General features: G+C 44.9%; 1 protein-coding gene across 4 annotated transcripts in view; it reads left to right on the top strand.

Moving 5' to 3' along the window:
* Positions 1 to 382: 382 nt before the first annotated feature.
* ST8SIA5 (ST8 alpha-N-acetyl-neuraminide alpha-2,8-sialyltransferase 5) overlaps positions 383 to 19,078 on the top strand; it is a 57,193-nt gene continuing 38,497 nt past the window's right edge. For all 4 annotated transcript variants that reach the window (XM_081942564.1, XM_081942562.1, XM_081942565.1 and 1 more), the window contains exon 1: positions 383 to 1,056. In XM_081942564.1, the coding sequence (XP_081798690.1) occupies positions 923 to 1,056 (134 nt within the window). In that variant the 5' untranslated portion in view covers positions 383 to 922. The remainder of the gene's footprint in view (positions 1,057 to 19,078) is intronic.

Below are 19,078 nucleotides of genomic sequence, written 5' to 3'. Positions count from 1 at the left end.
GACCACCCGTGAAACACCTCAAACGTTGAGGGAGACGTGGGGGGGAGAGGGGCTTTGGGGGTGTATGTGTGTGGGGACGACGACGACAACGACAACATCCTTGAAAGTCTCCGGCCTGCGCCGCGTGTCCAGCCGGCTTTTCCTCAGAGCTTCGGCGAGGCAGCGCGGCGCTCCCGCGTCCTTGAAGGGGAGGCGCGGCGACCTTGCTCGCTTTCTCCGAGGTTGGACGGGGTGGGGAAGGCGAGGAGGGGGAGAGGAGAAGCCGGCGCAAGGCGGGAGGAGGAGGGGGAGGCATCGCCGAGGCAGGAGACGGAGGAGCCATTCTCCCCCCAGCTTCCCTCCAGCCAAGAGAGACCCTCCCCCGGCCTCCCTCCCTCCCTCCCTCCCTCTCCCTCGTCCGCCTTTGGACGCGGCTCGGAGCGTCGCCGCGGCCAACTGCGGCTTTCCGCGCCATCCACCCCCAAGCCGCCCTTCCTTGTCAAGCCAGCCGCTCCGGCCACGCAAGGCGTCGGGCTGGGAAGGGTTCGGCGCCGGCGGCCACTTTGGGGCTCTTCGCGCCTGCTTGGCTTCTCCCGGGGAAAAGCAGCAGCAGCAGCAGCAGCGCCGCCTTCCTCGGGGACGCGCCGGGGACGGCAGGGAAGAGAGCGGAGGACCCGTCCTGCCGGGTTCTTCTCCCGAGCCGGCGACCGCCCCGCGCTTCTTCCCCGCGGCCGGGAAACTTTGCGGGGTCGCTGGGAAGGCGCCCATCCCGGACTCCGCCGACCCGTTCTCTGGCGCGATGCGGGGGCGCGCTCCTCCAGGGCGCCCCAGCGGTTCCGCCGCCGGCCGCCGCTTGGCTGTCCCGGTGCCCGAATAAATGGGCTTTGGGGGCCGGGATTGACCGGACGGATTTCAGCCTCGCCTTCGCCCTTCCGCCGCCGGGATGGGCTACTACACGGACCCGACTTTCAACCGGGATTTGCTAGGGAACCGAAGTTTGCTTTTCATTTTCATCTGCGCCTTCGCCGTGGTGACTTTGCTGCAGCAAATCCTGTACGGGAGGAACTATCTGAAGAGGTAAAAAAAAAAAAAGGGGGGGGGAGAGGAAGAACCTTGTGATTGCGTTCGCACGACCTCTTAAACCCGGGTTAACCCATCGTGGCCTGGCTTTCCCCCAGGAACCCGAATCCTGCAGAGAAAGAAGGGTTGGCCGCAGCACGAGAAGCAAACCTCTTTCCCTAGATTAGACCAGGATGCCTCGGGGATGCTGGGATGCGTTTTTCCCTTTGGGCTTGGTTAGTGGTCACCTTGGCTTGTTCTTCTTGTGGTGTGAATGGAGGAGCCGTTTGGTTCCTCTCTCAGCATAAACCCAGGTTGTCCTGGAGAAAACCCATCTATGATCATTCAACTTCAATTGATAGCCCCCAATCAAACGGTATCAGTATGTGGCATGAGCCAAGAAAATACTGCTTTCCCCACCTGGTCCTTCTTTTCTCCACCAGCCAAACCCAAATCCTGCAACCGTCCTTCGTATGTTTTTATCTCCAGGCCTTTGATCGTCTCAGTTGCTCTTCTTTGCACTTTTCCCCAAGTCTCAACATCTTTTTTATAACGTGGTGACCAAAACTGGATGCAGCATTCCAGGTGTACTAATATTTGTTTTTTTTTTTTAAAGCAGTGTTTGTTTTTATAAGGGCGCTTTCCTGGATCTCTTTGAAAATTTCCTCTACTAGAATTCAATCCTCAACAGTGCAGTGTAAGTCTAGGTTCTCCCATTGTCCTAATCGTTAGGATTTACTTTAGTGGGTGAGCTACAAGGCAATTCCAATGGAAGACCCAGCTGCTTTAAAAGGCAGCTGATTTATTTTAATTCTTTATTCATTTATTCATTACATTTATTTGCCACCCATCTCACTATCCAGAGTGATTCTGGGCAGCTTACAAAACGATAAAAATAGAATTTTTTGGGGGGGGGGCGTGTAAATGTAGAAACAGTTAAATGACATGAATTAAATGGAGTAAAAACCTGCCTTTATTACTTTATAAAGTAACTTTATAAGTAACTCACAATCTCTTGATCATTGGCCCAAAGTCACCCAGCTGGCTTTCCTGCCTAAGGTGGGACTAGAACTCAGAGTCTCATACTATATGTGTATGTAAGTGTATGCAGTATATTAATTCAGTAATCAAGTTAGACATACCTTGTGAAGGTGTTGTGGAAGTGCCCGAGCTTTATTTAAATTTGTTTGATTCCTCCCTAAAGTCTTGTGGACAATGCACTGAGGCACGCAAACTACCCAGAGCTTTTGTGGTGCCTTACAAGACCACAGTGGGTCACATCGAGCGAAAGAGTCTGTGGAAGAAGCTTACGCCTTTGCCAAGATGACACCAGACTCTTGCTGGCTTGTTTAGGGGGCTTAAGAAGGTTAACTGCCCAGGAAAGCTGTTAACTCCAAGTACTCTGCGGAGTGAGTGCTTTTGTGCTTGGTTCAGTTTGCGGTTCAGTTGTGTTCAAATGTGGTTGAGTTGTAGCTGCGGCTCTCTTTCCATTTAGAATAAGAAGGGATCAAGTGGCTCTTTCTTTCTTTTTTTAAAACAGAGTAGCTGTGTGACATTGCTGTGTGTAAAGAGATACTATTGACACATCAGGGGGATGCTTGGGTTGGACCTGCGTTTCTGCCAACTGCACTGAAAGGAGTTCCTGATTGGGGCACAAAAAGAGACCAGCTCTTGATTTATGGACTTGGCAGAGAAGATAAAATGTGTCCAGGATTTCATTATTAAGACGGACTTTGCAGAAAGTGGATCCCTTTGGGCTTCTTGTCTGGGGGAGACACACAAGCCATCCTCCTCATTAGCAGAGGAGTCACTTAGAAGCATTTGGGGTGCTAAAAATAAAATCTCCCTTCACTTGACCTTAGCTCTTGATAGCTACAGAGAGTAGTGGTTTACTATTCACCCCTGTTTTGCTCCTTCCTTCCTTCCTTCCTTCCTTCCTTCCTTCCTTCCTTCCTTCCTTCCTCTCCCTCCCTCCCTCCTTCCTCTTCCTCCCTCCTTCCCTTCCCTCCTTCCCTTCCCTCCTCCCTCCCCTCCCTCCCTCCCTCCTTCCCTCCATCCTTCCTTTCTGCCATAAAGCAATGTGAAGCAGTATTTATATATCTATATCAATATTTATATCTAAGTGCTATTGCCGTTGCTTGCTTGCTTGCTTCCTTCCTTCCTTGCTTGCTTGCTTCCCCTCCCTCCTTCCCTTCCCTTCCTTCCCCTCCCTTTATCCTTCGTTCCTTCCTTCCCTTCCCTTCCCCTCCCTCCCTCGCTCCTTCCTTCCTTCCAATCGCTCCCTCCCTCGTTCTTTCTTTATTTCTTTTTTGAATTAGGCAAGTGCAATGTTGAAAAAACACACACACACCCCATTACATTGGATTAAGACAGAGGTGTCCAAACTTGGGAACTTTAAGACTTGTGGACTTCAACTCCCAGAATTCCCCAGCTAGCACAGCTGGCTGGGGAATTCTGGGAGTTGAAGTCCACAAGTCTTAAAGTTCCCAAGTTTGGACGCCCCTGGATTAAGAGAATTTGTTTTTGGAACATCCTTCAGAAAAGAAGAATATTTCAGGAATATTTTCTCAGGCGCGGAGTGGCTTCTTCCTGTATTGAAGGTTCTTTAGAGCAGAGTTTCCCTTGGCAATTTCAAGACGTGTTGGATTTCAACTCCCAGAATTCCCCAGGCAGCTACGTTGGCTGGAGAATTCTGGGAGTAGAAGTCCACATATGTTAAAGTTTGCAAGGTTGGAAAACCTTGCTTCAGAGCAGTCGTTCTCAACCTTGGCCACTTGAAGATGTCTGGACTTCAACTCCCAGAATTCCCCAGCCAGCGAGTTGAAGTCCAGACATCTTCAAGTTGCCAAAGTTGAGAAACAGTACTTTAGAGGGCTAATGAATGTAGGTGGGAATGTGTACCTTCTTCTCTCCCGCAGTCTGTGGTCTCCATAACTATTTGCTTAGCAACCATTAGAAGCCACAGCAGCACTGAAAAAAGCAACTTACGGCCAGTTTTCACACTTACGACCGTTGCAATATCCCTGTGGTCACATGATCAAAATCCGAGTGCTTGGCAACTGGCAGCTGCACTGTCCTGTGGTCATGTGATCCCCGTTTGTTATTTTCTCAGCAAGTCGATGGAGGAAGACAAATTGACTTAACAGCCACACGTGTTGTGATCCACCAGAGGCCAGCGGAGCTGGTGGCAGACACAGACAGTGAGGAGGTTGGGGAGGAACGTGGGCCAGTCCTGGAGTCTGGGGAAGGCTCTGATGAGGGCTCTGCGTCGGAGGCAGAGACGGGGCCAGGGCCGTCTGACAGTTATCAGCTGCCTTCGGAGTCGCAGATCACTAGGGCAAAAGAACAGCTGGAGCCTGTTCTCGTGACGGTGGAGATGCTATTCAATAGTGAATAGTCATTAGTCACTTCTTTCAGTCCCGTTGTAACTTGGAATGGTCACTAAACAAAGCACTATTTGTAAACCCATAGGGAGTTTCCTAGGGACGTGGCGGCTCAGTGGCTAAGACGCTGAGCTTGTCGATCAGAAAGGTCGGCAATTCAGCGGTTCGAATCCCTAGCGCTGAGTAAGGGAGTGAGCTCCCGTTACTTGTCCCAGCTTCTGCCAACCTAGCAGTTCAAAAGCCCGTAAAAAATGCAAGTAGAAAAATGGGAACCACCTTTGGTGGGAAGGTAACAGCATTTTGTGTGCCTTCAGCGTTTAGTCCTGCCAGTCACATGACCACGGAGATGTCTTCAGACAGCGCTGGCTCTTCGGCTTTGAAACAGAGATGAGCACCGCCCCCTAGAGTCGGGAACGACTAGCACATATGTGCCAGGAGAACCTTTACCTTTAGGGAGTTTCCTATGCAACATATTTTAATCAGTTATGAAATGAAATAAGATTTGGCATGGGTATTTGACCTTGCCTATTTGGTTGAAGGGTGCCCTTTGCATTCCACTTAGTGCAGGGGTGTCCAAACTTGGGAACTTTAAGACTTGTGGACTTCAACTCCCAGAATTCTGGGAGTTGAAGTCCACAAGTCTTAAAGTTCCCAAGTTTGGACACCCCTGTCTTAGTGGATACACTGTTCTTGTACTCCACTCTCTTCTTTATTCATTTCCAATTCTGCATTCCCAGTTTACTTGGATATGCAGAAATGTCAGCTAGAAAAAATTCCATGAAGAATATTCCAAAATGGGGATTTTTTCCCTACTTTCGGAGAGCTTTGAAGAGGTTATAATATTCCTCCCCCCCCCCCGGTGATTGTTCTAAAAATTGAGAGGCTGAAATAAAATTGAATTGCTGATTATTTTGTGGTCTCTTGCCTAACTTTCTAGCATTCCAGTGAAAACAACTTTCCTCCAGCACATATTTTCTTTGAACACAAGGCCCATATCACACTAAATAGGCGATATTTTTTAAAAAAATCAAATGATACTTCTGGAAACCGTAGATGGATATTGATCTGAGGATGATAATTTAAATCATGTTCTTTCTCAGAGAAAAAAAAAAATTCAGGACCTTTTTTTGATTCACAATCTTCTAGAAATGCCACCTCTATAGTAATGCATGAATTAAGCTATCATGAGAGCAGTGCCTATGATGCTCAAAATATGCTTTGAAATGTGCAATGTATGTATGTATACCCTGTACATACACATATAGTAGGAGACTCTTGAGTTCTAATCCCACCTTAGGCAGGAAAGCCAGCTGGGTGACATTGGGCCAATGATCAAGAGACTGTGAATTCTAATCCTGCCTTGGGCATGAAAGCTGGTTGGGGGACTTTGCTGCAATGATCAAGAGATTGTGAGTTATTTATGAAGTTACTTATAAAGTAATAAAGGCAGGTTTTTACTCCATTTAATTCTCATAATTTCAACACTTTCTACATTTACAGTATATCTATCTATTTCTATTTCTATTGTTTTGTAAGCTGCCCAGAATCATTCTGGATAGTGAGATGGATACTTACTCTCTCTCTCTCCCTCTCTCTCTCTCTCTCTCTCTCTCTCTCTCTCTCTCTCTCTCTCTTTCTATTTCTATTTCTATTTCTATTGATTTGTAAGCGAATCATTCTGGATAGTGAGATGGATACTATCTATCTATCTATCATCTATCATCTATCTATCTATCTATCTATCTATCTATCTATCTATCTATCTATCTATCTATCTATCTATCCATCCATCCATCCATCCATCCATCCATCCTTCTTTTTTTTTCTCTCTCTCTCTCTCTTTCTTTCTTTCTTTCTTTCTTTCTTTCTTTCTTTCTTTCTTTCTTTCTATCTCTATTTATATTGTTTTGTAAGGTGCCCAGAATCATTCTGGATAGTGAGATGGATACTATCTATCTATCTATCTATCTATCTATCTATCTATCTATCTATCTATCTATCATCTATCTTTCTTTCTTTCTTTCTTTCTTTCTTTCTTTCTTTCTTTCTTTCTTCTATCTATCTATCTATCTATCTATCTATCTATCTATCAATCATCTATCTATCTATCTATCTATCTATCTATCTTTCTATCTCTATTTCTATTGTTTTGTAAGCTGCCCAGAATCATTCTGGATAGTGAGATGGATACTATCTTTCTTTCTTTCTTTCTTTCTTTCTTTCTTTCTTTCTTTCTTTCTTTCTTTCTTTCTTTCTTTCTATCTATCTTTCTATCTTTCTATCTTTCTATCTTTCTATCTTTCTATCTTTCTATCTCTATTTCTATTTCTATTGTTTTGTAAGCTGCCCAGAATCATTCTGGATAGTGAGATGGATACTATCTATCATCTATCTATCTATCAATCTATCATCTATCTATCTATCTATCTATCTATCTATCTATCTATCTATCTATCTATCATCTTCCTTCCTTCCTTCCTTCCTTCCTTCCTTCCTTCCTTCCTTCCTTCCTTCCTTTCTTTCTTTCTTTCTTTCTTTCTTTCTTTCATCTTTCTATTTCTATTTCTATTGTTTTGTAAGCTGCCCAGAATCATTCTGGATAGTGAGATGGCTGGCAAATAAATGTAATGAATAAATGAATAAAGAACTAAAATAAATAAGCCCACATCTTTGCGTAGCCCTTTAAAGCAGCTGGGTCTTGCCACAAAAAAGAGGGGGTCAGTTTATTTTTCAAAGCACCAGAAGGCAAGACAAGAAACAATGGATGGACTGGATGAGGGGGTTGGACTAGAAGAGCTCCAAGGTCCCTTCCAGCTCTATTGTGATAGATTCAAATAGCGGCACTGAGCGTTCTTTCAGATTTGCTCCCATTGAAGCACTCTTGGTGCTTTCACTAATGCTAATGCACGTCGCAGATCCTCCATTCTGATCAGATTGCCGTCACAGGAGCTGACAATCCAGCTGAAAGGCACGGCTGACATTTAATGGTTTCTCTTTAATTGTAATTTCAGCAATTATAAAACAAACTGTCTCCAGATGCAGCCAAGGGAGTAAATTGAAATTCAGTACAAAAGAAGCAGGACTATGACAATAATAATAAATGTCCATGGATACCAACCTTTTTAAATACACCTGAGTCACCAATGTATGGTCATCATGATATAGCAAAGATACTGAGACCCTTGAACAGGGGGCGTCAAACTCAGGATGTTTAAATCTGACCTGCAGGACCAACCTGGAAATATCAAAGGACTGACCCACGGTGTCTCTGCCAGCCAGTACAGGGCGTGGGTGGGGGGGACGTATGTGCCCACCCGCGTCTCATTTTTGCCCTCCATGGCCTCTTGTAGCCCTCTGTCAGCCAAAAGCAGGCTGCGTGGAGGCCACATCTTTGACTGACAGGGTGCTGCACGAGGCGTCCATCCCGTCTCCTCCCCCCCCCCCACCGGCCCGCCGGCCTGCAGAGGAGAACTACAATGCTGATCTGACCCTCGAAGAAATCCAGTTTGACACCCCTGCCTTAGAAAGTGTGCAAAGAAGGGCAACAAAGATGATGAGGGGTCTGGAGGTTAAATGATAGAACAAAAGAATAAAACAAAATAAAGTGATGATGCAATGAAATAAAATAAAGTAAAATAATAAAGTAATAATAACATAGTATAAGATAAATAAAATAAAATAATGGATAGGAGCTTTTTAAAGAGAGATCCGACCTAGAAGTTTAGAACAATCAATCAGTGGAATAGCTTTCCTCCGGGAGCTGTGGGTGTTTCATCACTGAAGATTTTCAAAAATAGACTGGAGAAGCACTTGGTTAGGTCTCCTGCCAAGCAGAGGGTTGGACTAGAAGACCTCCAAGGTTCTTCCCAGCCCTATGAATCTGTGTTATATAATATAGAGATATAATATAGAATATAGAGATTCTATATTATATAATATAGATTCATAGGGCTGGAAAGAACCTTGGAGGTCTTCTAGTCCAACCCTCTGCTTGGCAGGAGGCCTAATCAAGTGCTTCTCCAGTCTATTTTAAGACTGATAGGTTTTAAAAGAGCTTCTCATTCCATACAACTGCACATTTACAAAAGTGTCCCCATTGCTTCCATTGGATGACCTCTGCTCTTTTCTATTTCTGTTCCCACATGCATTAGTTCACGTTCCTTCATTCCTCTGCAGATTTTAATGACATGAAAAGGGTGGTAAAAACAGATCACACACCCTTGATCAGTGATGTCAGACTAAAGTTTGTGCAGATGTTCCCAGGTTCACCCTCCCTCCACAGTAGCATTAGAATAGAATAAACAGAGTTGGAAGGGGCCTTGAAGGTCTTCTAATCCAACCCCCTGCTTAGGCAGGAAGCCCTACACCACTTCAGACAAATGGATACCCAACATCTTCTTTAAAAAGTCCAGTGTTGGAGCATTCACAACTTCTGGAGGCAAGTTTTTTTTCCATTGCATTGGGGGGTCAACTTACTTGCCAAAGCACCAGAAGGCAGAACAAGCAGCAATGGATGGAAACTAATCAAGGAGAGAAGCAACCTAGAACTAAGGATAAATTTATTGACAGTGAGAACAATTAACCAGTGGAACAACTTGCCTCCAGAAGTTGTGATTGCCCCAATAGTGGAGGCTTTTAAGAAGAGATTGGACAACCATTTGTCTGGAACCATTTGTAAAGCAGAAAACTATAGAGTTCTTTGTTTGAGCATTGGGTTGGACTGGAAGACCTCTAAAGTCCCTTCCAACTCTGGCTATGCTCTTATTTGACACGGAGAGCATTCCTATTCTAGAATTCCCGAAGATCAGCACTGCAGCTAACTTAGAAGCTTGTTAATGACAGGAACATTTTCTTCTGGATCCACTGGAGCTTTGTGTAGCTTCGTTCACCCCACCTTCGATTTCACAAAATAAAAGCAAAGTAAGCACTAAAGCTGCCAAAGGCGTCAGCACAATATTCCCGTTGCCCCAAAGCTGTGTGTGTAATTTTAATTGTCTCGTTCTAACCTTGAGGTCACACTTCAAAATAGAAGAATCCTTGGTGTGGTTTGCAGAAATTGATCCATAACAGTACACTCTGCCTTGCACTTTCTCAGAAGGTTTATTCTCCTGCTAAAGGAGTTTCCTTTCTTTTTTTAACATACGTCATTTATTTATTTTTAAATTCTCAGTTGGCTTTATAGTTGGGGATGGTGGAGAGCTCAAATAGTTTTGGAGAAGAGAAAGAATAGTAATGCAATGCTTGCAGAAATTGGCGCCTGGGCATTGTCACCAATAGTTTTTTTGTCCTGCTGGGAGAAATGTCCTCCTGGATTCTGTTCCAAGTGGGGAGAGAGACACTGGAAACATGGTGGCTGTTTGGAAAGATGGTTTTTAATGGCGGACAGGACCACATGCTTTGAGGATGTTGGGTGAAGAAAAGGGCAGAGATGCTGAGAGTGCCCTGGTATTATATCCTCCCGGGGCTTTTGAATTTGAGCTTGTAATTCTGATTGGTTGTCACTCCCATGGGACCATGCAGGGACAACTCTGTAGGCTGTCCTGAGTCCCAGGCTTGGTTGAGCCTTGCTGGGTGATGTAATCTTCCCAGGTGCCATGTGGTGAGATCAGTTGCATGATGGATAGAGGGCTAATCTTATCATGTCCTGAGGACCATGTCTTAATCCCATCATCCTGGAGCTGAAGGGTTTTCAAAAGGCAACTGTACTTTGTTGGTATCCTGTTGCACCGGCTAGAGGGGCTGGGAGTCAGGGGCACCGTGTTACGGTGGTTTGGCTCCTACCTCTCTGACCGGACGCAACGTGTGTTGGCAGGGGAGCAGAGATCGACCCGGAGGCCACTCACATGTGGAGTGCCACAGGGATCGGTGCTCTCGCCTCTCCTGTTCAACACATACATGAAACCGCTGGGCGAGATCATCCGTGGTTTTGGGGTGGGATATCATCTGTATGCTGATGATACTCAGCTATACATTTCCACCCCGAACCACCCCAATGAGGCCGTTGAAATGATGTCCCGGTGTTTGGAGGCCGTACGGGTCTGGATGGATGGCAACCGACTAAAACTCAACCCTTCCAAGATGGAGTGGCTGTGGCTTCCGGCTTCCCGGTTCAACCAGTTGCTTCCATCTCTGGCCATCGGGGGCGTGCAACTAGCCCCCATGGAACAGGTGCGCAATTTGGGCGTCCTCCTAGATGCCCGGCTGTCCATGGATGACCATGTAACAGCCGTGGCAAGGGGGGCGTTCCATCAGGTTCGCCTGATGCGCCAATTGCGCCCCTTATTGGACTGGGATGCCCTACGCACAGTCACCCATGCACTAGTGACGTCTCGCCTGGACTACTGCAATGCTCTCTACATGGGGCTTCCCTTGAGATGCACTCGGAGACTACAGTTGGTCCAGAACGCGGCCGCGCGGGTGATTATGGGGAGGACTAGATACTCCCCTGTAACACCTCTCCTGCGCGAGCTGCACTGGCTTCCTGTGGTCTACCGAGTGCGTTTCAAGGTTTTGATTATGATCTTTAAAGCGCTTCATGGCACAGGACCTAGTTACATGCAGGATCGCATCCTGCCCCATACATCCCTACGACCAATTCGCTCACACAGAGAGGGACTTCTCCGGGTGCCGTCCGCTAAACAGTGTCGGGGGGCGACACCCAGGAACAGAGCCTTCTCTGTGATGGGCCCAGCCCTGTGGAATGACCTCCCCCGTGACATCAGGATTACTTCCGATCTCCGCTCCTTCCGTGTACAGCTGAAGACCCACCTCTTTCAATTATCTGGCCTGGCTCAACCGTAATTTTTCTTACTCCTCCTGACTGTCCTTTTAAATTTTTTAACTTTAAATTGTGTTTTTTACAATTGGGGTATTTTAATGGTGATTTTTAACTGTCTAAATGTGATGTAATTTGTTGCCTCCTCCGTGCATGTAAGTCTTTGTATATATGTATGTTTATGTGTTTGTACATATGTTTTATGTTTTATATGCTCCATTGTACGCCGCCCCGAGTCCTGTCTGGAAAGGGAGCGGCTAATAAATTCAAATTTATTATTATTATTATTATTATTATTATTATTATTATTATTATTATTATTATTATTATTATTATTATTATTATTATTATTATTATTATTTAGAATAGAGTAGAATAGAATGACAGAGTTGGAAGGGACCTTGGAGGTCTTCTAGTCCAACCCCCTGCCTAGGCAGGAAACCCTATACCGTTTCAGGCAAATAGCTATCCAACATCTTCTTAAAGACTTCCAGTGTTGGGGCATTCACAGCTTCTGGAGGCAACTTCTGTCCCACTGATTAATTGTTCTCACTGTCAGGAAATTTCTCCTCAGTTCTAAGTTGCTTCTCTCCTTGATTAGTTTCCACCCATTGCTTCTTGTTCTGTCCTCAGGTGCCTTGGAGAATAGTTTGACTCCCTCTTCTTTGTGGCAACCCCTGAGATATTGAAAGACTGCTATCATGTCTCCCCTAGTCCTTCTTTTCATTCAACTAGACATACCCAGTTCTTGCAACCGTTCTTCATATGTTTCAGCCTCCAGTCCCCTAATCCTCTTCGTTGCTCTTCTCTGCACTCTTTCTAGAGTTTCCACATCTTTTTTACATCGTGGCGACCAGAACTGAATGCAGTATTCCAAGTGTGGCCTTACCAAGGCATTATAAAGTGGTATTAACACTTCACGTGATCTTGATTCTACCCCTATGTTGATGCAGCCTAGAACTGTGTTGGATTTTTTGGCATTTTTTGGCTTTATTCCCTTTGAAAATTTGCTTCTGATCCAAGAAGCTTCTTCAGTTCTTCAGTTCAGTTCAGAACTGAAGAAGCTTCTTAGATGAAAAGCAAGACGTCTTCAGGGAAAAAAACAAAGCTCTAATTGCTTTTTAAAAAAGCACCTTTGGAACAACTGTGACCTGGAGGACTGAGAATCCCTATAGACCAGTGTTTCTCAACCTTGATGACTTTAAGTCCTGTGGACTTCAACTCCCAGAATTCCCCAGCCAGCTGTGCTGGCTGGGGGATTCTGGAAGTTGAAGTCCACAGGACTTAAAGTTGCCAAGGTTGAGAAACACTGCTATAGACCAATACTTTTTCTTAGCATTAGCTGAAGAAAAGGGGGGAAATCACCAAAACTGAGCCTGGCATTACAGTCATAAGTCAGGTTGGTCATTAAGTGGGTCACCACATCACTGTGATCAATTTTATGACCTTTATTTGCAGCAGTTGTGACGCAAACACCATGACTATTAAGCAAACATGTTTTCCACAATGGGCATTTTTTGCCAGAAACTGGAAGTCAATACTGGAAACTGGCAAAAAAAAACCAAACTCACCCAAAATCACAGTCACATAACGGGAGAATTCTGCAAATGGCCCATAAATCAGCGTGGATAAAAATCCATGATTTTTTAAAAAAAGAATCAGATTTTTAAATTTTAAATCGGATTTTTTTTTTGATGTTTCTCAAATGTATTTTAATAAAATGCTTTTGTAGCACAAATCTATCTAAAGATAGTTTTCTATTTAAGATACATTAATAATCTAGTTTATTCAGCATGAAATGGAACTTAGTCATGTAGCATGAGGCTGCGTGTTCTTCAACATTGGGACTATTGTTGAGTCAACAGAGGGCCAGAGGAGAAGCCGGTGCGGGACGGAAATGACAGTTGCTCTTTAAAAATTATGATTTGAATCGAGTTGATTTAAATCAAGCCTTTTTACTAGGGATTTCAATTATACAATACAATACAATAGTAGAGTTGGAAGGGACCTTGGAGGTCTTCTAGTCCAACCCCCTGCCTAGGCAGGAAACCCTATACCGTTTCAGACAAATAGCTATCCAACATCTTCTTAAAGACTTCCAGTGTTGGGGCATTCACAACTTCTGGAGGCAAGCTGTTCCACTGATTAATTGTTCTCACTGTCAGGAAATTTCTCCTCAGTTCTAAGTTGCTTCTCTCCTTGATTAGTTTCCACCCATTGCTTCTTGTTCTACCCTCAGGTGCTTTGGAGAATAGTTTGACTCCCTCTTCTTTGTGGCAGCCCCTGAGATATTGGAACACTGCTATCATGTCTCCCCTAGTCCTTCTTTCTCTTAAGCTAACCATACCCAGTTCCTGCAACCGTTCTTCACATGTTTTAGTCTCCAGTCCCCTAATCATCTTTGTTGCTCTTCTCTGCACTCTTTCTAGAGTCTCCACATCTTTTTTACATCGTGGCGACCAGAACTGAATGCAGTATTCCAAGTGTGGCCTCACCAAGGCATTATAAAGTGGTATTAACACTTCACGTGATCTTGATTCTATCCCTCTGTTGATGCAGCCTAGATTTAAGTCGACTTGATTTAAATCAAATCCACCCTGCTCCCAACTTTGTTATTCTTTGTTCTTCTAAGCCAGTGGTTCTCAACCTTCCCAATGCCGCGACCCTTTAATACAGTTCCTCATGTTGTGGTGACCCGCAACCATAAAATTGGTGTCTCGGTTCCTAAGACCATCGAAAATATGTGTTTTCCGATGGTCTTAGGCGACCCCTGTGAAAAGATCGTTCGACCCCCCAAAGGGGTCCCGACTCACAGGTTGAGAACCACTGTTCTAAGCCATGACAAAGTCATGTTATGGCAGCATCAACCAAATGATCCAAGCATCACAATTCCCATTATTTATAACACGAGGTCGTGGTGCGCATAATATCCCTTGCAGAGGCCTAGGCTGAGAGTTACAAGCACAAATTTTCCATCTGTTTTCTTCACCTGGTACCAATTGTGGGTTTCTATATTTTTTATTCCAGGTTTGCTTGCACGCGTGACGCTTCTGCACATGTGCAGAAGCGTCCGAGCAGGTGGGCGGAGCCTCCCGCCACCGCCACTACCAGTTCGCCCGATCTGGGCTGAACCGGGAGCAACCCACCTCTGCCTGGTACATAAACCGCTCGGGGTGGTTTCCGGCAGAGACTACTGACGGATCGCTCAGGGCTGCACACGGGCACGTGATGCGCGCAGTGTGTGCATGTGCAGTACTAAAATTGCTCTGTGCATGCGCAGAAGAAAAAAAAAGGCGCCACCAGGAGAGCCAGTTCAGGGGCGTGGCAGCCTATGTCACTGCCGGTTCCAGTGACCTAGGCCGCCAAGTTACTACTGGTTCGGACGAACCAGTCCGAACCGGTAGGAATCCACCACTGATAACAGGGGTTGCCACAAAGAAGAGGGAGTCAAACTATTTTCCAAGGCACCTGAGGGTAGAACAAGAAGCAAAGGGTGGAAACTAATCAAGGAGAGAAGCAACTTAGAACTGAGGAGAAACTTCTTGACAGTGAGAACAATTAATCAATGGAACAGCTTGCCTCCAGAAGTTGTGAATGCCCCAACACTGGAAGTCTTTAAGAAGATGTTGGATAGCCATCTGTCTGAAATGGTATAGGGTTTCCAGCCTAGGCAGGGGGTTGGATTAGAAGACCTCCAAGGTCCCTTCCAACTCTGCTATTGTATTGTATTGTATTAATATGATCATTTCCACCTCCGTGATTGGTCTTTTTTTCAGGGGAAAATGACCCCTCAACTCTTCCAAGATTTCTTACTGAGGAACGAGCAAATGCAAACACAGACACAATGAGAAGAAAACGTCCTAAAAATAACTTCAAGTCTTCTGCCAGCTTCTGTCAAAACATTGGCTATTCCCGTGAAAGGGTCCCATGTCAAAAGGCAGATGTCGCGTATGCAAATGCTTAGGAAATGTGAAAAAAGCTGGCTATAAAAAAAGGTTGGAGGGAGGACCGTTCAGGTAGAAGATAATCTTTCAGTAAAACTGAACTGGAAAAAAGTATCCCTTTTTTCATCTTACTTTTAAAGCCGGAGAGGAAAAGAAGGCGGGTTTTTATCACTTTAAAAAAATATTCAGCTTTAGTAGTTCATAAAAGATTTGTGACACCTTCAACATCGTATCGATTCTAAATTTCTTGCTTTGATTCCATCAACTCCATCTTAAGTTTGCTTTATTTTACTTCGAATTAAGTTTCAATGTTGGCAGTCACTTTCCTCTCAGCTGCTGGCTATCTAATTTAGCGTCCTAAAAATGGCCGCCTTATTTATCTATAGGTTCGCTTGGTATGTTGCTTTTGTTCAGGAGCAGAAGGTAAGGTATATAGCAGGGGGTGTCAAACTCAAGGCCCGGGGGCCGAATCCGGCCCACAGGGTGCATAGATCTGGCCCACGGGGGCTGCTCTGGAAACAGCAAAGGACCAGCCTGTGGTGCCTCTGCCAGGAAAAACGGAGCTCAGGGAATCTGCCCAAGGCCCACCCAGGCTCCATTTTCAGCTGCGACGGCCTCCTGCAGTCCTCTACCAGCGAAAATGGAGCTTGGCGGGGTGGGGTGGAGCTGCACGTTCCGTTTTCGCTGGCTGAGGGCTGCAGAAGGCCGTCACGGTCTAAAATTGAGCCTCAACAAATATAAGTATAATCTTGTCATTGTACTTAAATACAACAAAATTGGTTTTAACCTCACTGGTGCAAAATTATTGCAGAAACAAAAAAAGAAAGAAAAAGAAAAAAAAACTAGCGTGCGCATGGAATGATTGTGGTTGTATTTAAAAGTCTGACAGCCCAAGGATAGAAACTATCTTTAATCCTCTTTGTTCGGCTGGCTATACTTCGATGTCTTCTGCCTGATGATAGAAGCGCGAAGAGACACTGACCAGGGTGTGAATCATCTCTGAGTATCTTCCTTATTCTGCTGAAACAGCGAGACCTGGCGATGTCATCCAGTGGTGTCAGAGGGCAACCAATGGTTTCTTGTGTCGAATTGATCACTGTATGTAGGGCCTTCCTGTCCGCAGCTGTTAAACCAGCATACCATACTGTAACGCAATGTGTGAGGACACTTTCTATGGTGGAGCGATAGAAAGAGGTCATCAGCCGTTGTTCCACCTGATTTTTTCACAGGACTCTAAGGAAATGAAGTCTCTGTTGGGCCTTTCCAATCACCAGAGACGTGTTGTTTTTCCAGGTGAGATCTTGACTAGTAAGCAGTCCCAAGAATTTAAAAGAGGAAACGCTCTCCACACAGCCCCCTTCGATATACAGTGGGGCAGGTTCCTCTCGGTGCTTCCGGAAATCTAGCACCATCTCCTTTGTCTTACTAGTATTTAGATGTAAGTTGTTTCTTGAGCACCATGCGGATACCTTCTGGACTTCTTCCCTGTATGCTGATTCGTCCCCTCCAGTTATGTGTCGTCTGCAAACTTTATTATGATGTTGGATGGATCAGAGAATATGTAGTCATATGTATACAGCGATTACAGGTATGGGCTGAGCAGACAGCCCTGAGGGGAGCCTGTGCTGAGCTTCAGCGTGGAAGATGTAAAGGACCCAACCCTTACTGTTTGTGGACGATCTGTCAGGAAGGCTTTAATCCATTCACAAATGAGGGGAGGGAAATTCAGGTCAGTCAACTTTTCAATGAGAATGCCTGGTGAGATGGTGTTGAAGGCCGAGCTATAGTCTATAAAAAGCATTCTGACACAATTCCCAGATTTCTCAAGGTGGCTCAGGGCAATATGTAGAGCAGTGGTGATGGCATCCGCTGTAGACCTGTTGCTTCTATAAGCAAACTGGTGTTGATCAAAATTTCGTGTAAGACAGGACATGAGGTGCTGTAGGACCAGTCTCTCAAAGCACTTCATCACTATAGACGTCAGTGCAATGGGTCTATAGTCATTCAAGCTTTTTATGGCTGCTTTCTTCGGAACTGGGGTAATTGTGGCTGCTTTCAAGCATGATGGGACTCTAGCCTGTTGCAGGGAGAGGTTAAAAATCCCTGTCAGGGCGCCTGTTAATTGGTCAGCACAAATGACGTCAAGCTGGCCACACCGCACCCTGGCCACGCCCCCCAACTTCGTCCCTCCTGCTCTGAGTCCAGAACCCTCACCACTACACCATAAAATATGAGGCTGGAGAGGGAGGGAGGGATTATCTCAGAAACACTCACAGAACTTGCATGGCTAAAGGAGAGCTTGAAATTTGTCTGTGTCTGTCTGTCTGTCTGTCTGTCTGTCTGTCTGTCTGTCTGTCTGTCTCTATCCATCCATCCATCCATCTATTATCCATCCACCCATCATCTATAACCCATCCATCTATCAACTATCTACTCATTCATCATCCATCTATCCATTCATCTATCAATTATCCATCCATCCATCCATCCATCCATCCATCCATCCATCCATCCATCTACCCGTCTATCAATTGTCTGCCTGCTTGCTTGCCTAGCTATCTAGCTATCTCATATATTCAGCTGCACAATGAATCTTTTTAATTTGGTTTAGACCAGGTTCATAAAACATGCTAAAACAAAACCAAACAAATTATATGACAACCCAGTGCAGCCATAGTGCTCAGCTCCTTCGACCATTCTTCAAATAAACAGATACAGTGATATATCGATCAGTTGCTCCATCAGAATAGAGCTGGATGGGATCTCTTCTGAAACAATGACCAGATTACGTATCTTTGTTAAAGCCAAAATGAAGAAGCCAAAAATCAAAATTTTGAGCGAAGAAAGAGTTACACTATTTGGAGAATATCTCATTTGGATTGAGACCTTAAATAATAGAATCAGTGCAGCTAAATATCTGTGAGAGCCGTTTAATGACCACTGCTTTTGTGTATGAGCACCGCTGGCTTCATGACCTCTGCAAAAAAAGAAGGTCCTCAAATCACATAATGACCCACTTAACAACCAGCACAGCTTACATGCCCAATTTCATGCTCAATTGCAGTCATAAGTTGAGGACTATTGTTGGAAGAAATATCCATCTGGTTCAGTTCCAAGCCGGGAGAAAGGGACTGGAGACAAAATGGAGGCTGGAGGCTGATTGGAAAGAGGGTTTAATGATGGAGCAAACCCACATGGATGGTTCTGGTCCAACTGACCACATGGAGTTGAGAGGGGGAGGTTTTTATACCTTCTCTTGGGCTTTGCACTTGAGCTTCCTGTTCCTGTACAAGAGCATGTATTCTATTGGCTGTTGTCAAACTCCCATGGGGCCATGTAGGGATTATCTAGGGGTCATAACTGGCTCTATGGGCAAAGTACAAATCATAGGTGTTTGAACTAAGTTTGGTCTAAGTTTGCTGGGGGTGATGCAATGACTGAAATACCCTTAAGGAGATTGTGCAATGTAGTGAACTCTCTGTCTTCTGCTAAATGGCAGTGGGTTAATCCTATTATGTCCTGAAGGATAATCCCATCATCCTGGAGCTGAAAGTCTTTTGTTTTGTGGATAGGTTGGCCCAGTCTTTCTTAATGGGCACAAAATATCTGCTGGGGGCAGGGAACTGGGCTTCTGAGTTTCTGTCTCCCTTAAGATTTTTTATTTCTATTTTAGGGGGAAATATTTTATCCTGCCTTTTCAATATTCCTCCAAACATTTCATTCTTCCAGCAGGGGGGGGTGGCTTCCCACACTACCTATGTGGACCCATTAAATATAGGTAAGAAGGAACCTGCAGAAACATTTGGGTAACGTTTTCAAGGGTAAAACTAAAATATTAAGTAAGAGTTTAAACCTACCATGTCTTCTAACTCAGACCAGCTTCTTTCTTTCTTTCTTTCTTTCTTTCTTTCTATCTTTCTTTCTTTCTTTCTTTCTTT

The sequence above is a fragment of the Natrix helvetica genome (assembly GCF_964273705.1).
Source record: "Natrix helvetica genome assembly, chromosome: 2".
NCBI classification, from domain to species: Eukaryota; Metazoa; Chordata; class Lepidosauria; order Squamata; family Natricidae; genus Natrix; species Natrix helvetica.
This window is presented reverse-complemented; position numbering and strand designations above follow the sequence as displayed.